This window comes from Ostrea edulis, chromosome 2 (assembly GCF_947568905.1).
Source record: "Ostrea edulis chromosome 2, xbOstEdul1.1, whole genome shotgun sequence".
Taxonomy (NCBI): Eukaryota; Metazoa; Mollusca; class Bivalvia; order Ostreida; family Ostreidae; genus Ostrea; species Ostrea edulis.
In genome coordinates, this window is record NC_079165.1 from 20,746,923 (window position 1) to 20,770,573 (window position 23,651).

At 36.1% G+C, this 23,651-nt stretch overlaps 2 protein-coding genes across 3 annotated transcripts in view; one reads left to right on the forward strand and one right to left on the reverse strand.

Annotated features, from left to right (window-relative positions):
- Nucleotides 1–3,226: 3,226 nt before the first annotated feature.
- Nucleotides 3,227–14,728, reverse strand: LOC125680287 (melanopsin-like). The gene is made up of 2 exons (XM_048919748.2): nt 14,626–14,728; nt 3,227–4,430 (listed from the first exon to the last, which is right to left on the reverse strand). The coding sequence occupies exon 2, from the start codon at nt 4,321–4,323 to the stop codon at nt 3,301–3,303; it is 1,023 nt and encodes a 340-aa protein (XP_048775705.2). The 5' UTR covers nt 4,324–4,430; nt 14,626–14,728; the 3' UTR covers nt 3,227–3,300.
- LOC125680286 (tubulin gamma-2 chain-like) overlaps nt 6,498–23,651 on the forward strand; it is a 29,779-nt gene continuing 12,625 nt past the window's right edge. The window contains exons 1-12 of one of the 2 annotated variants that reach the window (XR_007371927.2): nt 7,870–8,004; nt 8,163–8,258; nt 14,808–14,860; nt 15,912–15,990; nt 16,338–16,396; nt 16,897–17,038; nt 17,316–17,468; nt 18,496–18,591; nt 18,916–18,988; nt 19,561–19,702; nt 20,723–20,880; nt 22,906–23,040. Coding sequence is in view for 1 of the 2 variants with exons in the window: in XM_048919747.2 (XP_048775704.2) it covers nt 7,910–8,004; nt 8,163–8,258; nt 14,808–14,860; nt 15,912–15,990; nt 16,338–16,396; nt 16,897–17,038; nt 17,316–17,468; nt 18,496–18,591; nt 19,569–19,702; nt 20,723–20,880 (1,065 nt within the window). In the remaining variant the exon portion in view is untranslated. Of the gene's footprint in view, nt 8,005–8,162; nt 8,259–14,807; nt 14,861–15,911; nt 15,991–16,337; nt 16,397–16,896; nt 17,039–17,315; nt 17,469–18,495; nt 18,592–18,915; nt 18,989–19,560; nt 19,703–20,722; nt 20,881–22,905; nt 23,041–23,651 lie in introns of both variants that reach the window. The other variant, XM_048919747.2, reaches the window with a different exon arrangement.

Genomic DNA, 23,651 nt, shown 5'->3' on the forward strand with positions numbered 1-23,651 from the left:
TACAAGAGATGCTTACCTATAACTGATGCTTGCTCACTAGGACATAATGGAGTAAGGATATATATACTGTACACTCTGTTATTACAAGAGATGCTTACCTATAACTGATGCTTGCTCACTAGGACATAATGGAGTAAGGATATATATACTGTACACTCTGTTATTACAAGAGATGCTTACCTATAACTGATGCTTGCTCACTAGGACATAATGGAGTAAGGATATATATACTGTACACTCTGTTATTACAAGAGATGCTTACCTATAACTGATGCTTGCTCACTAGGACATAATGGAGTAAGGATATATATACTGTACACTCTGTTATTACAAGAGATGCTTACCTATAACTGATGCTTACTCACTAGGACATAATGGAGTAAGGATATATATACTGTACGTTCTGTTATTACAAGAGATGCTTACCTATAACTGATGCTTGATCACTAGGACGTAATGGAGTAAGGATATATATACTGTACACTCTGTTATTACAAGAGATGCTTACCTATAACTGATGCTTGCTCACTAGGACATAATGGAGTAAGGATATATATACTGTACACTCTGTTATTACAAGAGATGCTTACCTATAACTGATGCTTACTCACTAGGACATAATGGAGTAAGGATATATATACTGTATGCTCTGTTATTACAAGAGATGCTTACCTAGTATCAGCTTGATACTGTAGTCTAGAAGAGAATAGCTGGACTGGGAATTGAACCCGGGACCCCTGCATTACTAGTCAGGTGCTCTAACCACTGAGCTATCCAGACTGATATCTATGGTCCGCATAGCCCTAACTACTACATTCCTCCCTCCTTTTAATTTGTCTTTGCCCTCGAAGACATACAATCCAAATGTCTAGAAGAAATTATGTATGGAACGAAAGAATCTGGGTTGTGTCTTCAATAGCGAAGTTTTGAAAGGAAAAACTTTTAGTGACTACTGAAGAAAATAGAAATAATATCGAAGACATGAAATCCTCAGTGGTTGCTAAGAAACAAACCCACCATAAAATCCAGCAATATGAAGTCAAGGTCATATGTCTTCTTCAACACATTATTAAGTTCTTACAAGATATATATATATATATATATATATTTATGTCTGAAATTTGATGAAAGCATCCTCAGTAAGTTGTTCAGAAAGAAGCTAGAATTGTGAGGTCATGGTTATATGCAAGATTAAGGTGAGAAAACTGAGACATAGTTGTCATACTTCCACCATGATCTGTTGATGAAGGTTGATGAATCATTGGGTTAATATAAAATCCAGAGATGCAAGGTTGAGGACATGTGGAAAATCAAAGTAAAATATTTGTGTATAATTAAAATGCTCTCACCAAGTGTAGCAAGTTTGAAGAAGACGTCTCTAAAGAAACGAGGAGAGACTAACAGGCACATCCACCATTAAATGAATTAACTGTATATGTAGCAGGGAATCGGAGTAAATGAATTGACCATATATGTAGCAGGGAATCGGAGTAAATGAATTGACCATATATGTAGCAGGGAATCGGAGTAAATGGGTTCAGTAGTTGATCAAGAACAGAATGTCGGGTTAGCAGGAACACCACATTTTCTGTCTGATGTTGTTCGTTTCTCATCACCAGTAAAATGAAAGTGGAAATGAGTAGGTATCACAGAAATTGGCAGATATATACATGTACTACAGCTGGTGACATTTTGATGGTGTTGAAATATTTTTCACTGGACTGTAAATATTCATATATTCTATCAATCCTGTATGGTTTCCCACTGAGAACATGTGCAAAGTTTCACATTTAACTAAAATAATTTTTTCATCTCCTCAGTATGAAGAGTTTTTATACGATTTCTGAAATAGGTTATAAACTTTCATATTGTAGTAATATTACAATACTTTGTATATTGGCTTGGGTAGCTCAGTGGTTAGATCACATAACTAGTAATGTGTAGTATAGGAGAGAGAAAATCTTTGGCTGGACCGGGAATTGAACCCGGGACCCCTGCATTACTAGTCAGGTGCTCTAACCACTGAGCTATCCAGGCCGATATCCACAGTTCGTATAGCCCTAACTACTACATTCCTCCCTCCTTAAATTGTCTTCATGGTTACACTCAAAGGTCCTGGGTACAATACCTGATTGTTCCAAAGATTTTTCTGTCCATTTCTGCTACAGTATAAATATCCATTTATACAACTTACTGCAATACATAAGAGCTGCATGACTTGTCATTTTCACATGCAACAACCAGGAACTATCAAAATATGCTAACACTTAAACAGATATATACATGTATAGCCCAATATTTTTTTTGTAGAAACGAGATAGGATGCATGTGAATTTTGCGCGAAATGGTACAAAAAAATTATATATCCACGAGAAATGTCGCGATGTCCTTACTTAGTCCTGATTGAAACTGAAGGGACCATGCCGACTATGGGTTTCTTGTATCTGTCAGTCAACCAGTCTCTCCCACTTTGTTTCTGCATTAGCTTCGAGGCACTGAATTTACAGTAACAGTAGTCCTTATGAAAAGCTTCCGATCAAGTTCAACCTTCATCACCCTTGCCTCAATTCCAGTTATAACTCTTTCCAAAAAATTAGATTTCCTTACTTTTTTTCTTTGATGTGAAACTTTATACTGAGGAACTACAAATGACGTTTTAACATTCATCATGGTTAGCTTTAATCAGTTGAAACGATGATTTATAAATCAAGTACGAGTTTCTACACAACCGGCTTTGTACAAGAGTTATGGTCCTTTTTGTAGGTTACACATTGAAGATATTGATATAAACTTCAGTGTAGCTTTTTAGTGTAGAGTAAACATTGAACTCACATTACAATTGATTCACTTTTTAGTGTGCAAGTAGAGTAAACATTGAACTCACATTACAATTGATTCACTTTTTAGTGTGCAAGTAGAGTAAACATTGAACTCACATTACAATTGATTCACTTTTTAGTGTGAAAGTAGAGTAAACATTGAACTCACATTACAATTGATTCACTTTTTAGTGTGCAAGTAGAGTAAACATTGAACTCACATTACAATTGATTCACTTTTACACGAGTTTTAACCCTGAATAAACTTTATTTTCAGATATTGGAGAGCTGGTAGGGGACATAATATCAATTGTTACATCATTAACAATTACTACCATTATCGACGACATAATTACATGAAAGATTTGATTACATTTGTCTCGTTGAATATAAGTATAACACTAGAAGTATAAACAATATGCATTTATTGGAACACATACATGTGTATATGATAATTCACAAATTTTCATTTTGATCCGAGTCACTCGGAGATTTCATGAGGAGTATTCTGTAAGGCTTTTGTGTGAAGAATATGTAGCCTTGATTTCATTCTGTCGTTAATGGTGTAACTTGCAAAACTCTGCTTGCGTTCCTTCTGTGTCAATTCAATCACCGACTTATTACAGTGACAAAAGAGCAACTTTAGCTGGAAGCGACACTCTGTGAAACGGAACACATACAAGAAGGGATTAACAAAGCTGTTCAGGATCGAGACAAGCGCAGATAATGCCTTGATTGTATATTCACTCCGAATCTCAATGTGAGAGGACACAAATAACTGGCAAATCATGTACGGTGTGTACAGTGTAATAAAAACAATCGTGATAACCAGGATCTTCTTCACAGAATTCGCGGCTTGATAGTCCCAGTATCTTAGTTTGTGATGGGACAAAGAAGGATAGGACATCCGTTTCATATTGTTTTTCAGGTACACACATAACACTATCATGATGATGATATTTATTAAAATTATGACAAGACGGATTAGATGACCAATTATATTGGTTGTTCTGAGATTCCCTTCAAATGCCTCCTCACAGGAGAATCCTAGTGTTTCCATTTCTTCATTTGAATACAACAAATATACATTACACAAACTAAAAATCCAAACAATGGTGCACAAGATGAAAATTTTGGACTTTGTGATAAACAATGCATATTGAATGGCATAGAAGATTGCCAGGCATCTGTCTACGTTGAAAGCAGTAATGGTGAGAAATGTTGATGTTCCAAAAAGCTCCAACAAGTATTTGCGAATATTGCACTCCTTATACAACCATTCACGTGGAAAGAGCATAAAAAACCCAATCCCTCCATCTGAATATGCCAGATTTAAAGTTAATAACCGAATCTGGAATGGCAACTTGGTACTTTGCCACACAACTATAACTCCTAGGAGGTTGGCTAAGAAGATGGGGATGCCGAATACCAGGAGGACAGTATCTACTACGACAGGTTTGGGTTGGAAAAGTATTTTATCAGTAGTATTGGAGTACGAGTGCATTGTTCATAGAGTCTTCGGACAGTATTCAAGCTAGCACTTTTGCAGCATCTTTCAGGTAGAACTGTCTTTGTCATAGTGGCTATTCAACTGCATTTTTTCTCATTCAGCTGAAAATGAAAATACACCATATCTATTCTATTATGAAATTCAACAGGGTATAAATCTTGCAAACTTAAAATTTTTCTACTCATGGGTCACATTGCTCACCTGAGCTATGGCATTTTTATATATATCTTAAAGCAATATTAGCTCTCATTTTGGTGTCGAAAATTTTTGTTGCAAAATTGTGATTTACTATATTTCAATGGCAGAAAAAATAAGGTTTATAAACTTTTGTTATTAATATTTGTGTTAGAAAACCTATCCAGAGGCTCTGAATGAAGCAAAATTACATTATTGTCTTCTGTACAAAATTTGATTTCTATATAATGCAATATATTCAATAGAACCAAATTCTTTATTTTGATAAAATCTTAATTTTAATTTGATCAATGACTATGGTTAAAGTTACATACCAAACTATCATAATAGCACATTTTAACTACAAAATAAAATTTCCAGATTTAGAGCTAATGTAATTTTAAATACGTACCTCCACTCTCAAGTGACTTTATATCAATATTAATGGTTCAAAGTAGAAATACTGTATTTAATTCCACTTAATTTAGTTTAATCTAATCAGTAACCAGATAATGTTAACACCATTTCAAAGATGTCAGAAATAAATAAATAGAAGTATTATAAATCAATATCAGAACATCACACATTTTAATTAAACAGTATCATAAAAATTAAAGGACAATGTGTGAAATGTTATAAATATGCACTCCAGTTGCTATAAAATCTAGGCCATAATGGCCGGACCTTTAATTTCTGGATTTGACTCAAATTTCGATCTCTCGAAGTTTTATCAAGGTCCCTTGAACTTCGAGTTATCGAGAGTCACCTGTATACAACTTCCTGTAATATATAAGAGCTGATTTAATATTTTTACTTACAACAATCAGAAACTATCAATATACTAAAATTTGCTAATACTAAAATAGACATGGTAATATACTGCAACATTTTTTTGTAGAAATGAGATAGAATGCAAGTGAATTGTGCGTAAAATGTCATGATAAATTATTGAGAAACATTGCATACATCTCTAAAATTATACATAAGTGGCCTCTTGAGCTTGAACCATGTTTGCATTCGATGTATTAATTCATCTAGCCCTGTAATTCTTCAGAAATTTGTTTCCTTTCAACCCTTGTCATCCTTATTGTTGCCTTAAGCCCTGTCATATGTCATGGTTTTAACAAATTTAAATTTACACTATATTAGATGTTTTGCAATGAATTACTTCAAAGACAATTCATTGTTAAAATATGTAAAACCTTTAACTTTCAATTGCAAAATAAAAATATCTTTAGCAATGCAAGTCAGGGAGAAGGCATATAATTGAACTACAGAATGTCAACAAATGCTCTCTATCTGGGAAAATCAAATGATAATGATAAAATTGTTTTAAAAAATGCATTCTTGGAAGATACATGCTGGTCGATAAAAATAAACAAGAGGCCAATGGGTCACATTGCTCACCTGAGCCACCATGGCCCTGTCATTGTACAAGGTCAACACCAAAGTATATCAAGGTCTTGCCATAAAGAATCTATCTACAAAATATGAAAGCCTTACCTTAATAGTTTAGGAGATTTCAAATAATCCAGGGATTATTTTAAAAGTAGGTCAAACTCCAAGGTCAAAAGATCAAACACCATTGTGTCACAATGTCTTGCCATAATCTCTAAACAAAATATGAAAGCCCTACCTTAAATAGTTCAGGAGATATTAAATAGGTCAATTTTTTTTGGTAGGTCAAATTCTAAGGTCAAAAGATCAAACACCACTGTGTCACAATGGCTTGCCACAATCTCTATACAAAATATGAACGCCCTACCGAAAATAGTGTATAAAGTCAGATATATTACACTTAATAGATTATGTTTTCTTAAAGGTAGGTCAAACTTGAAGTTTAAAGTAACAAGGTCAAAGAACATGATATGAAATGAAAGGTCTTTCAATAAGAAATTAATATGCAAGATAAGAAAGATCTGCCTTAGATAGTTCAGGGCATATTGAATTATAAGTAGGATTTTTATCAAAAGTAGGTCAAATTTCCAGGTCAGGTAACAAAATCACACACCATTGGATCACATGAAAGGTTTTGCCATAAGAAATGTATATACAAAATATGAAAGCCCTAGCTTAATCAAATAGTTCAAGAGATATTTTTAAAGATATTCTTACATTAGCATATAAAACTTTGATCCCCTATTGTCATTCCACTCTTCCTCTGGGTGCGATGATTTTTACAAACTAGAATCTGCACTAAGTTAGAAAGCTTTCATGTAAATTTGAACTTTTCTGGCCCAGTGGTTCTTGAGAAGAAATTTGCTATATATTCACATGTAAAACTTTGATCCCTATTGAGGCCCCACTCTACCCTTGGGGACTGTGCTTTTTTTTTTTTTTAACAAACTTGAATCTGCATTATGTCAGGAAGCTGCCCTGTAATCTTGAACTTTTCTGGCTCAGTGGTTCTTTAGAATATTTTTTAATGATTCCACCCTCTTTTTGCATTTTCATGATTATATCTCCTTTGAAGGAAGCAATGGCCCTTCATTTGAACAAACTTGAATCCCCTGAAAGGCCTTTACCTAGGGATGTTTTAATTGTGCAAAGTTTTGTCTTGCTAGCCTAGTTCTGAAGAAGATTTTAAAAACTGTCAGTGTATTTTTGAGATTATCTCCCCTTGGAGAAGAGGGTTGACATTCACACTTGAATCCTCTTCACCAAAGAATGATTTTTGCCAATTTTGGTTGAAATTGGCCCAATAGATCTGGAAAAGAAGTTGAAAGTGTGAGAAGTTTACAGACAGATGTACAACGGACAACAGGTGATCAGAAAAGTTAAGCTCAGGTGAGCTACAAATATGTTGGCAGAGTTTTCTCAAACAATTACACAAAGTATTAAAAAATATCTTATAATCCTGTCCACAGCAGAGACTGACTAGATCTAGTTAACAACACTTATGAGTATTGCTCTGTCGTTAATTTTGCACACTGAGATGCGGCAGAGGCAAACACAGTTTTAAAGGCATGTTACGTCATTGAATCAATATAATGATGACGCCATTAAATTATGAAAACACTAATTAGTGGCTATGCCTTGCTTCTATGAGTCTGAATTAACTAGCGTATCAGCGTTATTATCAGTGAAAACTTAACTATTAACTCCAGCAAATCTCTAGACTACTTAGTACCTTCGTTGGGATATGAATTTTTCGCGCGTTAATAAAATTATTGACACAAGTTTGCATCCCAAGATCAATTTTGGAGGATATGATTGTCAGGGAAAAGTTGATTGGTAATAAATATCAATTAAATAACGATTTTTCATCTATAGTAATCTTTTAAAAATTTCAATTTACCAAAATATACTAATGTTGGAAGTTTAGATCATGCAGGGTTGAATTATCTCGGATACAGAATTCAGGAACACTTTCAACAAGTTCAGAATTTCGATCCCGAGCTGGAAAATGTCAACAGTGTTTCTGCATGTTGGTCAATGCGGTAACCAAGTCGGTTTACCGTTTTGGAAAAGAGCTGTCAAAGATGAAAATGTTACAGTCAAGTAAACACTTTATCTATCTAGTATCTAGAAATAATTTTATGGAGAGTCCGCTTTGTTCTAATTATTGGATTAACGCTTGCCTCACAGTGTCGTGTACGCTGACGGTAACAGCGCACAGTCCAGTCAGACTGACAATTTTGTTACGTTTGTCATTGTAGTCGGACATTTCTCCACGCTGATGGAATGCAGCGTTCTGTCCACATTGACAGTGAGACGAAAGTCATCGCCAAGATAGCCAAGACAAACACTGTTAGGTAATATTATTATTTGGAAGTGGATAAAAGTGGATTCTTTAAGGAATTTATGAACAACATGCAGCCGGTTCAGGAACCATGATATATGCTTGATATATCGTTTGTACTGTACATATTTGTAGCATATTGCCATCAGTTTTCTACAATTGCAACTATTCAAATTTTTAATATAGTTAGAATAGTGGACGTAAGCAATAAACTTACAGGCTTTTACCACTTAACCGAACAATCTGTTTCCCTGAGTAGGCATGAAATAATTGTTTTATTACCTAATCCGGCAATAATTTTTCATGTGACCGGGAAACAGTTCATTTTGTGATTGGGTAATAGTAGGTTACGTGATGAACTGTTTCACCCCTGCTCATTTTGTGTACCTTTCTCTGCTGATTAAAGTTGGAAAACAGAAAAAAAATATGTAATATCAATTTATATTAGTAGATTAGGTAATAACAAGAAATAGTAACAGTGAAGTCATGCGAATTCCATCATGTAGATCCACCGGCAGGAAAGAATCTTTTTATCCTCATACCATCAAAGAATGGTATATCCTGCCCACCTCAACTTAATCCGAGATTCCTCTGACTCTTACCCCCGCTTTTATATTTGACATGTGCGGGGGAGAGTCAGAGCGGACTCCATATTGAAAAGTGGGAATTCAGCGACACCAGCTGGTGTCGCTGCTTTACCTACCTCTTACAACTTTATTTCGCGGACCCATCTTCCAAGACGCGATTATACATTTATCGGAAGATTATTCTACAAATACATCATGATTAATACGATGCTATCACCGTTTAAAGGATGGAATTTTGTGTTTATATGTGCTGACGTCATGCGCAAAGAAATCAAATGGCGAGGCGGCGACCTAATTCAAGTGATGCTCCATTTGTCGGTGTTAGGGCCGTTTAAACGGCGATAGCATCGTATTAATCATGATCTATTTATAGATTTATCTTCCGATAACTGAATTCTCACGTCTTGGAAGATAGATCCGCGAAATAAAGTTGTAAGAGGTAGGTAAAGCAGTGACACCAGCTGGTGTCGCTGAATTCCCACTTTTCAATATGGAGTCCGCTCTGACTCTCCCCCGCATATGTCAAATATAAAAGCGGGGGTAAGAGTCAGAGGAATCTCGGATTAACCTCAACTGTGCTCCTGGCGCCAAGTCTTGACTCCTTCAAGGCTCAGTTACAAAATCATTAAGCAAATATCAGACTGTTCTTTTTACTGTAAATACTATTTTAAAAAAAAAATCACAAAATTTTGAACTGTGCACACCCTATCGTGAAAGAATAGTTATCTTGATGGTGAAGGCCACTGATTGGTAGATCTGAAGTAGAAGCCAATCAATAATCTCTGTTTTGATGCTTTTAAATTCAAAGTTTGATCCGACTTTCTGGATCACCTCACTTGATCATGTCTCTCTGAAACTGATGATGTCAAAATGCATCAGTGCATGTTTATTTTTGTGGAAAATGATTGACATAAAATAACTTCCCTGTATGTTTGTCTTTTTGCCTATAGGAATACATTCATTATCATGTAAACGTGTATTTACATGTAAGAATACATAATTATAATAGATTTAACATTGCTACAGTAACTTGATTCGCAGAATTTGATCATGTCTCACAAGAGAAGCCTGTAACCTTCATAACTCTTGTAACCTTGTCTCAGATGAGAGGTGATGGATGTTTATGGATAGTATACTTCTGCTTTCTAGGACTCTTCATATATACTATGAAAGCAAAAACATTTTCCATTTCTACATTTATTCAAATTACATTAGTTTTGAGAAAGTATACATATAGCCTAGTACAGACATATTTGTTTTCCCAGTCTCACCAGGAGTCTCGGTCTCACCAGGAGTCTCGGTCTCACCAGGAGTCTCAGTCTCACCAGGAGTCTCGGTCTCACCAGGAGTCTCAGTCACACCAGGAGTCTCGGTCTCACTAGGAGTCTCAGTCTCACCAGGAGTCTCGGTCTCACCAGGAGTCTCGGTCTCACCAGGAGTCTCGGTCTCACCAGGAGTCTCGGTCACACCAGGAGTCTCAGTCTCACCAGGAGTCTCAGTCTCACCAGGAGTCTTGGAGTCTTAGTCTCACCAGGAGTCTCGGTCTCACCAGGAGTCTCAGTCACACCAGGAGTCTCAGTCTCACCAGGAGTCTCGGTCTCACCAGGAGTCTCGATCTCACCAGGAGTCTTTGTCTCACCAGGAGTCTCGATCTCACCAGGAGTCTCAGTCTCACCAGGAGTCTCAGTCTCACCAGGAGTCTCGATCTCACCAGGAGTCTCGGTCTCACCAGGAGTCTCGATCTCACCAGGAGTCTCAGTCTCACCAGGAGTCTTAGTCTCACCAGGAGTCTCGGTCTCACCAGGAGTCTCGGTCTCACCAGGGAAGCTCAATATTTTGAAAGTCATCTCCTGACTACCGTTATTCACCTAAAAATCTCATGCTGTGCTGTTTCTTTTTTCACTTCTTTAACTTTCAGATCCCCCTCCAAAATTTTTATTTTATCTAAAACATTGAATTACGATTATGTCTTTGAATTTTGTGAGCAGTAGAGCATGGATAGGATTATAGTGCTTATTGCACCTAGAGATGTTTTGTGATTGTTAACCTTCCCCCATAAATCCACTTAGGAGAAGGAAAACTCTGATTCCAAACCTAGACTGACGGAGCAGATGGACCTCATGAGGATAGAAATTCTGTCTGGGAGGGGACCCCTACAGAAAACCCTGGTCCTCCTGGTTGGGGGTTTGGTCTGGGTTAACACCCCATTCATGGAAAAACAACATTGTTACAGAAACCGATTGATACTAGAAATTCAAATCAGACTGGGATAACTACTGCTGGGGCCGAGGAGAGTGGAAGTGAAAACGGCAGCATGATGACGTTGGGCCAAAGCCTTCGAGAAGCCGAGCATGTGACCAGATCGTTGTTAGCCCTCAAAGGATACATGAAATGTGGAATGTGGAATGTATGAACAATGTATGCTGCAGGGGTAGCAGTGCAAGCGGTAAATGAGATGAATAGGTATGGGATGGATATTACTGGGATAAGTGAGTGCAGATGGTAGAACAAGGCTGGCAACAGGAGAGATAGTATTGTGTGTAAGAGAAGAAGACCAGCATAAGTAGAGGGGTAGCACTGATGATGTCACAGGACATGCAGATGAGTCTTATGGAATAGAGGCCAATGAGTAGCAGGATCATCAGTGAAAGGTTCTATTTGGCATACAGGAAGGTGACAGTAGTACAGGTGTATACAGGAAGGTGACAGTAGTACAGGTGTATACAGGAAGGTGACAGTAGTACAGGTGTATACAGGAAGGTGATGGTAGTACAGGTGTATACAGGAAGGTGACAGTAGTACAGGTGTATACAGGAAGGTGACAGTAGTACAGGTGTATACAGGAAGGTGATAGTAGTACATGTATATACAGGAAGGTGATAGTAGTACAGGTGTATACAGGAAGGTGATAGTAGTACAGGTGTATACAGGAAGGTGACAGTAGTACAGGTGTATACAGGAAGGTGATAGTAGTACAGGTGTATACAGGAAGGTAACAGTAGTACAGGTGTATACAGGAAGGTGACAGTAGTACAGGTGTATACAGGAAGGTAACAGTAGTACAGGTGTATACAGGAAGGTGACAGTAGTACAGGTGTATACAGGAAGGTGACAGTAGTACAGGTGTATACAGGAAGGTGACAGTAGTACAGGTGTATACAGGAAGGTGACAGTAGTACAGGTGTATACAGGAAGGTGACAGTAGTACAGGTGTACACAGGAAGGTGACAGTAGTACAGGTGTATACAGGAAGGTCACAGTAGTACAGATGTATACAGAAAGGTGATAGTAGTACAGGTGTATACAGGAAGGTGAGAGTAGTACAGGTGTATACAGGAAGATGACAGTAGTACAGGTGTATACAGGAAGGTGACAGTAGTACAGGTGTATACAGGAAGGTGACAGTAGTACAGGTGTAGACAGGAAGGTGACGGTAGTACAGGTGTATACAGGAAGGTAACAGTAGTACAGGTGTATACAGGAAGGTGACAGTAGTACAGGTGTAGACAGGAAGGTCACAGTAGTACAGGTGTATACAGGAAGGTGAGAGTAGTACAGGTGTATACAGGAAGGTGATGGTAGTACAGGATACAGGAAGGTGACAGTAGTACAGGTGTATACAGGAAGGTGACAGTAGTACACCTGTACAGGTTATTTCCATGAAAAATGTTGACCCCATATTGTGGCTCCAACTTAGTCCCAAAGGGTCTCAACATAACCAAACTTGAATTCACACAACGTGGGGATGCTTTTTTTTTTAAAGATTTTCTTTCCTCTATGTATGCATTATGTTAAATTTGATCCACCCTAACCCCAGTATTAATGATTTGAATTGAAAAGTCCACACAACTTAGGAACGCTTGCATTTTGACATGATTAGTGTGGCTCTGCTACTCTTTAAAACAATTTGTTTTATTAATTTCCTGTATATTTCCATCTACAACTTTGATTGCTTGTTGCGGTCCCACATTAATCCCCCGGGACTCTGAATTTCACAAACTTGAATTTGAACTACCTTAAGATTAGGGCTGGGTATCGTTTGGAAAATTTCGATATGATGCGTATTGCAATACAGAGAGACAATATGTGATACGTATTGACAATACAATATAAGAACATTTACACTTAATTTTGAGGATTAAAATGATTAAATAATAACAAAAATAAAGTTTCACCTATTCTTTTATTTCATTTGCATATAGTGTTAGCTTGAATTAATCTGTCATAAAAGACAATTGTGCATGAAATTATTATCTATGATTTCGCTTTTATCAATATTGTTAACATATTTTTCTCTCCACAAACGTTACACTTCAGTTTTTTCAAGCGACAAATATGTAATATTTGAAAACTGAGACCATGGTATCGTCACCACGTGCACACTTTCGACACATGTTTGCGTTGTTTGCAGTCATGGAGCGAATGACATTTAGATAGTTCGTTCTTATATTTTCAATATATTTGTTTAATGAAATCTCGCTGTAAGATAAATTAATAACCACTCTTGATATATTAAACGATACGGGACTCGCTGTATCGGTTATCGTATCAATAAAAAATACCGATGTATATCGCTATATTGATCCAGCCCTACTTAAGATTTTTAAAAATGTTTCCCTATATATTCCCAGGTAAGAGATCCTGTGGCCCCATCATACTCCTAGGGGCCACAATTTGAACAAACTTGAATCTGCATTACCTGGGGATGCTTGCATATAAATATGACTAATCATGGAGCTGCTGTTCTCAAGAAGATTTTCCCTATATATTAATTTGCATGTAAAACTTTTGTGGCCCAACCCTATCCCCAGGAGCCCATCGTCGGATACCCACGGCTGAGCTCGTCTTCTACTCATCAGATGATTTGAACAAACTTGAATCTACATAATATCAAGAAGCTTTCGTGTAAATTTCAATTCTCTGGCCCAGTGGTTCTCAATCAGAAGATTTCTAAATGATCCCACCCTATTTTTGCCTTTTCTTGATGATCTCCCCTTTGAAGGGAGGATGGCCTTATTTAAACAGACTTGAATCCCCTTTACCCAAGGATGATTTGTGCCAAGTTAGAATGAAATTGGCCCAGTGGGTCTGGAGAAGAAGATGAAAATGTGAAAAATTTACCAAGTCATACAGACGGACATACGACTAACAAACGGTGATCAGAAAAGGTCTCGAGCATTCAGCTCAGGTGAGCAAAAAATAAGTTTCCATTAGACTAAGGAAGTTTACAGTTTTTAATGTCAGCATGGTATAAGTATCAAGTACTTGCGATTTGATTTAATGCGAATATTTTACTATGCCTTGATAATTTCTAGCTAAAGATTTTGTGTGACATGCACTTGTCCGACATGTTTACTTAATTAAACAATATTTTTGTAGTTATCAGTGATCATTCATGTTTACAAACAATGTATAAATTTGTTTGACCTAAAGTGTATTGTAGGAAAACAATGTGGCTGCATTTACCCACATTAAGAATTATGCAACTTTTGTCATTACAGTTCGAGTTTTGTATAAGGGTCTATTGCATAATATGCGTTATATTTAATTTTTATATCAGTTTAAAGATTTATCAAGACTGGTTGAAGCTAGATTGTATTTTCTTGTGAAGGATCTCTTAGTAAACTACAGAAATGATTACAAGCATGAGATATAGTCAAAAGTTAAAGCAAGCAGCATGTCTGTATAACTAAATGAATATCGCTTATTACAGGTTTTTTAAAATTTGTATGATACATATTAAGTATTCATAAAATTATGATGATAAATAACTAGAATTAAAAGAAAAGCTACCTGATATCTCAAAGGAACGTAGTGAAAATAATTTTATTCCAGACAAACAAAAAATAGTTTCCTGTTAAGGGACGTGCCAGTGTTTGAATTTTTTAAAGCTGAAATTATGCCTTTGTTATGTGATTCCACAAGGAAACTGTAAAACACATGAAATTCTTACCTGGTACTTATATATACTACAGGAAAAAGAATTTAGTGTGTGGAAAGAGAGGAAGAGGAACGAACTGGGCATTAGGTATAAAACTCAAACTTAGTTCTTTTATGATGTAATACTTGTATTTTTGTTACATGTTTGGCCTCTTAATACTATAAAAGCACAAATTTTTGTTGGAGTTGGATTTTCATTGGAATATTTAAGGGGCATTAGCTGTGAAAGTGATAGCAATCTTTTTTTTTTTCAAAATCTCTCAATGGCAAAGAAATATATATTAATGACAAATAAAAACTTTTTATTTTGTACAAAAACAAGAGAAACCTATTAAAACTATGTTAGTGTAAAGAAATAAATAAATTAGGAAGAATTATTGACTTGCAAGACAATCCATTTAATCACCAAAATTCATGTGCCTATTTTGAGGTTAAAAAGTGTTTGAAGTAATTAAATACTGGTGTTATTACTGAAAAATATGATACAGAGCAATTTTCATTGAATTCAATTTTTGATTAAAAAATGGCAGCTAATGCCCCTTTAAGGTGGATCGATCCTCGTGTGATGTCATTGGTTTTTGCAAAAATCTTTAGAGTAAACTTTGCACATGATAGAAATATATCTTTTAGAGGAATTTTATTCACTGGATAAAATAAAAAATCTGGTAAACTGTTGATATTGAAAAAGTTTCTATTTTCTGTAAATAATCAATTATTTGTAATGAAAAAAATGTTGTCAAGGGCAATAACTCCAGTCCTATGCAGATATTTTCTCTGCTGTATATATCTATTAAATACAACGGTTTCCATAATATCCACAATTAATTTATAAAATTCGTCGTTTTAACAAGTTTTTATCTATTTTTTATTATTCTGGTTTACAAAAATGTTTGATTTTCTGATGTTGACCTATACTTCTCTTTTCATATATCTGACATCTTAAAAAAGATGGCAACATATACATTTCCTTTGGCTGTGAATTAAATTAAGCTACATTGAGTGGAATTTCCATTTTCGACCATTGATATTGATAAGTCACATGAGGGTGATCTACCCTAAAACATTGGGAAGGGCTATGATGTTACAGTTAACCTTATTCTGAGTAGTAGTATTCAATGTAATAAATCATTTGTTGATAGGTTACAATGGATTGTTAAAGAAAGGAGAGGATCACATAGTGGAGGATACAATGGAAATGTTGAGGACGGAAATAGAAAGGTACAGAAATTTAATGATATCAACATTTTCTTGATGATCCTACACCTGAAATTATGGTCAATTAGATACAGTAATTGTAGAATCACTTATTATTGTTAGATAAAATTTTCGTGGTATGAGGAAAATATTCATGTTCGTCAGGACTCAATTTAATGGTTGATGAGTTATTGCCCTTTACTGCTGTTCACGGGGATGTGCCTACTCCCTGAGAAGAATAAGAATTAAACCTCTATGACAATGATTTTTAGTATTTAGTGTTGAATACATTTCACTGTCTTATGCTTGTTTGGTGTATTTGAAATATTAATATAATAAAATTTCTATTTTATATTTGTTGTTTGTAACAGATGCGATTCCTTCAGTGGCTGTATTCTCATGCACAGTTTGTCCGGAGGAACCGGGTCAGGTAGGGAGTGTAGCATCAAGTCTCACCTGTCATTTCCAAATCTGTGTATACTACTGTAGATTCCTAAAGATACGCGAGGAATCTATTATCACGTAATTTCGTGAGAGGCATCACTTGTGAAATGAAATTACTAGCTTTTAATTTTCTGTTGCTAAAATACATGCAAGAACTCTTGATTAACAGACGATTTTACGAATTCATGTTCATATCGCCATATTAAAGTACTTGCATAAAATAAGGGATTTACAGTATATCAAAGGGAACAATAAACCTGCACTGTTTTGTACTGATTTTGTTAGGTTTGGGATCTGAGCTGTGCGAGATGATACGAGATGACTACCCCATGTTTTGTACTGATTTTGTTAGGTTTGGGATCTGAGCTGTGCAAGATGATACGAGATGACTACCCCATATTTTGTACTGATTTTGTTAGGTTTGGGATCTGAGCTGTGCGAGATGATATGAGATGACTACCCCATGTTTTGTACTGATTTTGTTAGGTTTGGGATCGAAGCTGTGCGAGATGATACGAGATGACTACCCCATGAACCACCTTTTATCCTGTTCCTTTGCTCCCTGTCGGAGTGGAGAAAGCCCCCTCCAACATTATAACTCACTTCTCACCACAGCGTTTTTGAATAGGTAAAACATTACACCGTTTGTTAATCCTTGTGTATAGGTAAAACATTACACCGTTTGTTAATCCTTGTGTATTTTTAAAACACTACACCGTGTTAATCCTTGTGTATTGGTAAAACACTTTGTGCTGGTCACTTTGAAAAGATTACAGCATATAATATTTCTAAATTCTTTGTTTTGAAAACCAGAATTGCATATCTGATTTATCAAGTCTATTCTTGAAATACATATACATGTACAGTGTAGTGCATTATTTTGATTGAAGATCTATAACATTCAGGTACACGGACTGTAACATATTGACACATAATGACAACATACTGGACCGTCTGAAAAAGAAGATGGAGACGGTGTCCTTTAATCAGATGAATGAAAACATAGCTGCTGCTCTCTGTGGTGTCCTCCTACCAACTGACACACTAACAACCAAATGGTATGTCTGTCACCCTGTAAAGTGTGGCCATGTATGTAAAAATCAGAGAAAAACACAGGTAAAAATCAGAGAGAGAGAGAGAGAGAGAGAGAGAGAAAGAGACAGACAGACAGACAGAGAAAGACTAACAACCAAACGGTATGACTGTCACCCTGTAAAGTGTGGCATGCAAAAATCAGAGAGAGAGAGAGAGAGAGAGAGACAGGTAAAAATCAGAGAGAGAGAGAGAGAGAGAGAGAGAGAGAGAGAGACTAACAACCAAATGGTATGTCTGTCACCCTGTAAAGTGTGGCCATGTATGTAAAAATCAGAGAGAGAGAGAGAGAGAGAGAGAGAGAGAGAGAGAGAGCACAACTTGAATGCATGTACAGCTGTAGTAATTCACAGAGATATGAATATATGTACTGTGCAATAGTCAATCAATGATTTGAAGGTAACAGTAATAACAGTGCTTTAAGGGACTGATTTACGATTTCCCCCCAAATTTTGTTACTCTATTCAAATGATAAAAATCTAGTCTAACATGTTTACAAGGTTTCATAAAAGAAATTAAGGTTATTTATCATGACAGAAGCTCATTATAGAGAGTTTATTTTTTGTTTTCAAAACAAAGATGGTGTGTTATTGTTTACGAAGTTTTCAAAATAAATGGATGTTTATCCAAGTTTATTATTTATGTCACATCTCAAGTATGCTTTTGGTAAAATGTGTCATTTAAAAAAATTTGTGATTGTACAAAATGGAGATGCTTTAAATTACAAAATTAACGTTTCACTGGTTTGTTTGTTTACATAAAAAGACTCTAGTCTTTATTTACATAACACAAAATTATAGCTAAAATACTGCTCTTATCCTTGCATTCAGAAGGTCAAAATTTTGGTTGTCAACATTAAATGAGTTATATTTCTAATTTTAAACATCAGAAATGAAAAAACATTTCTTTCGAAAAACGTGAACCAGTCCCTTCAAGATATGTATATGTAACCATAAATAATTAGTTTTGAATGTTGATTGTTTATACTTTTAGTGGAGCAAGCATTGGAATGGAACCCTGGGAAATGGTCAGGTCACTATGTCCACATCCTGGAAATAAAATCATACAAATCAACCACATAGCTCGCAGGTGAAATAAAAATTTGCAGTGACTGTTGAAAAACATGTTTAGAATAACTGCAGTGAAACCATGTACAGTATTATATTGTAAATGTATTATATTTGGTGTGTACGATATTTGGCGGAAATCGTTTTTTCAACAAGTTAGCGTAGATTTGATTTAGCGCATTCCTGAATTACTTTAAACATCTAGATTTACGGATGGCATTTAGCGATGTACTTGATTTAGCGGAAGCTGCGTTCCGCCAAATGCGCTAAATAGAATACACAGCCAAATGCAATACATTTACAGTATTATTTATTATCCTTGATATTTTCATCATTGTGATTTCAGCAAATTGAGCTGGGAAGCCATGATGAGTCAGCTTTTGTTAAGTCTCAATAGATACAGCAAGGATGGGAAATCGGTATCCTTTTGTATTGATTCCATGGTTCTAATGGTCAATGAAGTACAGTCTTTTACTCATAAAGGGAGGAGGACGTTATGCATCTATTCATGACATCACATCTCAATATAACTGTACGTTTGGCAAATGTACAAAATTTGATACCCACAAAAATTGGTGAAACTGTAATGATAAGTTGGATTTAAGAAATGAATCTTATAATTCTTTTCTTGATGCAGATATTATTGGGAAAATTGGACTGAAAACTGCATCAATGCACGTAGCAGTTTGATGAAAAAAAATTCTGTCCTATTTTGCCTATGATACTGCTATCAAGAAAAAAATTATAAGATTTATTCCTTATCAATTGATTATCATCTGAATATTTTAAAACATTGAGTTTGAATAACAAAGTATGATTTTGTTTTCAAATTCATATGATGTATCAATACGCAACACAAAATCAAAATCAGGTTTTCTTTGATGCATAAATCAAAGAATTTTTTCAGCCAATCAAAATCACCTTAATTAATTTCAAGACAATTAATATTTAATGATTTTGATTTCCTCTAAGTTTTCCTTGATAGACCTAGTATAAAAGCATTGCCAATTTAATTGTTGCTAGAGGTGACAGTACTGAGAGTTTTCATCCTGCCATGGTAACACTAGAGAAGAAAGTGAAAAATGCCTACAGTTGTGTCCCTTGGAATCCGTTTCCCATGGATATCTGGACAGGTAGCTTTCAAATCTTAGTGCCAACTGTAGACACACAGGAACCACTGCCCAATGCTTGTTCTGAATTAAATCACAGTTTTCCAATAAACCACTTACAAATTATGCTTATTGTACCTCTGTCAATGAAGTTGAGGTATGTTTTCACTCAGTTTTTCTGTACCCACATTTTGTCCAGAGATTTTCTCAGAGAGGCTGTTCATTTACTCCACACCAAATTTTGTTGAAATGTTGAATACTAATACTACATGTGTATGTAAACTTGGTGACCTGGTGTTTTCATATTGATATGTGAGGAAGTGATGACCATTTGTAGATATTTTTTATTGATATTTCTGGATATTCAGCCAGTCTCCTACAAACATTGGCTGTGTATAGGTCTCACATGTCTGTTTATCTGTCTTTCTTTTCATCCGTCCATCTGTTATTAGGAGAATGAATTGGTTTAACCTTGTTAAAAGTGTAAATTCAAGTTGGTAACCAAAGAGCCATACAATGTCACTCAGATTTGCATTTCCGGTCTTTTACACCATGGATATTGATAAAAATCAAGTTGAAAGGAATATAGTGTAGCCTATAGCTGTAACCTGTAATGGGTGAAACTTGAATAATATTGAAACTCTGTCACATGATATTTCTAATATTTCCCAACAAAGAGGAGCCTGGGAGGGTAAGTGTAACATGTAGATAGGTTATGTGTTACTTGGAACACTTTGAATAGTCTGTTCATTATGCAGGACCACAATGGAAACTAGCTATATGCTAATTTGTGTTATCCTGGATAAATAAAGGCTTTATTATTATTGATATCAACAACAGGTATTAGAAAGTAAGAAGATCATTGTTTTCACTACCACAGTAGGTCAGATGTGTATAAAATGAGGATTCAAGAGATAAATTGGGAATTTCATTTTTAAAGAATAATATATGCAAGTTTTTCAGATTTATGACATTATTGTGTTTACTTTTACAGGACATGAAGTCCCTATTTTAATACATACATATACTTCTATTTATTGACAGCCAGGAATAACCTCTCCGGTTCTAAATCTGCCTCCCTGTCGGTGGCCTCTAATCATAGTTCTGTCGTTGACCACCTGGAATTCCTTCTCTCCCGTTCCCAGAAAATGTACAAAGCAGGGGCATACTTACACTGGTACTGGAGATATGGGGCTACAGAGGTAAGTTATACAGGGACATACTTACACTGGTACTGGAGATACAGAGGTAAGTTATACAGGGACATACTTACACTGGTACTGGAGATACAGAGGTAAGTTATACAGGGACATACTTACACTGGTACTGGAGATACAGAGGTAAGTTATACAGGGACATACTTACACTGGTACTGGAGATACAGAGGTAAGTTATACAGGGACATACTTACACTGGTACTAGAGATACAGAGGTAAGTTATACAGGGACATACTTACACTGGTACTGGAGATATGGGGCTACAGAGGTAAGTTATACAGGGACATACTTACACTGGTACTGGAGATACAGAGGTAAGTTATACAGGGGCATACTTATACTGGTACTGGAGATACAGAGGTAAGTTATACAGGGACATACTTACACTGGTACTGGAGATACAGAGGTAAGTTATACAGGGACATACTTACACTGGTACTAGAGATACAGAGGTAAGTTATACAGGGACATACTTACACTGGTACTGGAGATATGGGGCTACAGAGGTAAGTTATACAGGGACATACTTACACTGGTACTGGATATATGGGACTACAGAGGTAAGTTATACAGGGACATACTTACACTGGTACTGGAGATATGGGACTACAGAGGTAAGTTATACAGGGGCATACTTACACTGGTACTGGAGATATGGGGCTACAGAGGTAAGTTATACAGGGACATACTTACACTGGTACTGGAGATACAGAGGTAAGTTATACAGGGACATACTTACACTGGTACTGGAGATATGGGGCTACAGAGGTAAGTTATATAGGGGCATACTTACACTGGTACTGGAGATACAGAGGTAAGTTATACAGGGACATACTTACACTGGTACTGGAGATACAGAGGTAAGTTATATAGGGACATACTTACACTGGTACTGGAGATATGGGGCTACAGAGGTAAGTTATACAGGGGCATACTTACACTGGTACTGGAGATATGGGGCTACAGAGGTAAGTTATACAGGGACATACTTACACTGGTACTGGAGATACAGAGGTAAGTTATACAGGGACATACTTACACTGGTACTGGAGATATGGGGCTACAGAGGTAAGTTATACAGGGACATACTTACACTGGTACTGGAGATACAGAGGTAAGTTATACAGGGACATACTTACACTGGTACTGGAGATACAGAGGTAAGTTATACAGGGACATACTTACACTGGTACTGGAGATATGGGACTACAGAGGTAAGTTATACAGGGACATACTTACACTGGTACTGGAGATATGGGACTACAGAGGTAAGTTATACAGGGGCATACTTACACTGGTACTAGAGATATGGGACTACAGAGGTAAGTTATACAGGGACATACTTACACTGGTACTGGAGATACAGAGGTAAGTTATACAGGGACATACTTATACAGGTACTGGAGATATGGGGCTACAGAGGTAAGTTATACAGGGGCATACTTACACTGGTACTGGAGATATGGGGCTACAGAGGTAAGTTATACAGGGGCATACTTACACTGGTACTGGAGATATGGGGCTACAGAGGTAAGTTATACACAAAGTGAACTAAAAAAATTAACATAATTACACATAACCTAATTAAAGTTAAGGTGACCTATTGCATTGGTGTTTGTCAAGATTCGTCTATATGGCATTCTTTTTGGGTATGGGATATCTTCTCATATAGTTTAGAATGTAGATTCAAGTTGGTTTACACCAAGTTTGTTCACACCATCATGTATTGTTTATTTAGAGTGGTCCTACAAGGTTGGGGGGGGGGGGGGGATATTTGGGATGGGAAAGTGCAAAGGTTCGGGTGAGCGATGTGACCCATGGGCCTCTAGTTATGTGAAGTCTCTACACAATGTATAGTTATGACCGATGTTAATGTTTGTTTACAGACAGGTAAACAGAAAAACCAAAAGGCAATACGCCCCTACATTGTTTGATGAGTATCAATATTTGTTTAATAGATGTATCTGTGACAGATGCAGTTGTAAAATGATTTCTTCTTTTCATTGAAGGATGATTTTAATGAGGCCTTTGAAGAAACGTCTTCCATCATTGACAATTACAAAGAGGCAGTGAGGTGATTGTTAGTCTGCAGAAAATGTTTGTACTGACTCACCATGGCAGCAGCAGGAGCCATATTGTAGATGGTGATATACTCATCAATTTTTGTTATTTTTTGCAAACATAAATTTTTTAGGGGTATGTAGGTATTGCCCTGTTTGTTTATGCAAGTTGTGTCCGAGCCATAGCTTTTCTTTGAAATAAGTTACACTAAGCTTGCTTATGTTATCAGAGTGTTTCATGACTTTGTCTCAAGTTTGAGACAAGGTCAAAAGGGGGGAGGGTCTATTGAAAGTTTGTGTCCAGGAAGAACAATGTAACAAAGAAACAATAGATGCTTGAACTGGACATAGGGATCATTTGATACTGTTATGTCACTGAAGGATGATTGTTGTCCAAGTCATTTTTTGTACCACATGTTCTTATTGGACACAAAGGTTGTTCAGGATGGATCGTGATTCTGGACAAGTCAAACTGGGAGGAAAGTGGTTAAAAATTCTTCACTCAGTCTGATAAACATTGCAAGACAAAGAGGCTTTGAACTCAGAAATGGCTTGTGATGCCATTATGTGTGCATTAATTATGATCCCAAACTTTCATCATTTGGAGACTGTCATGGTCATTGAGAAAAATTTGGATATATATTTGTTCCATTAAGAGAGTTTTGTAACTTTTTAACAATGTATTTTTCATTTTC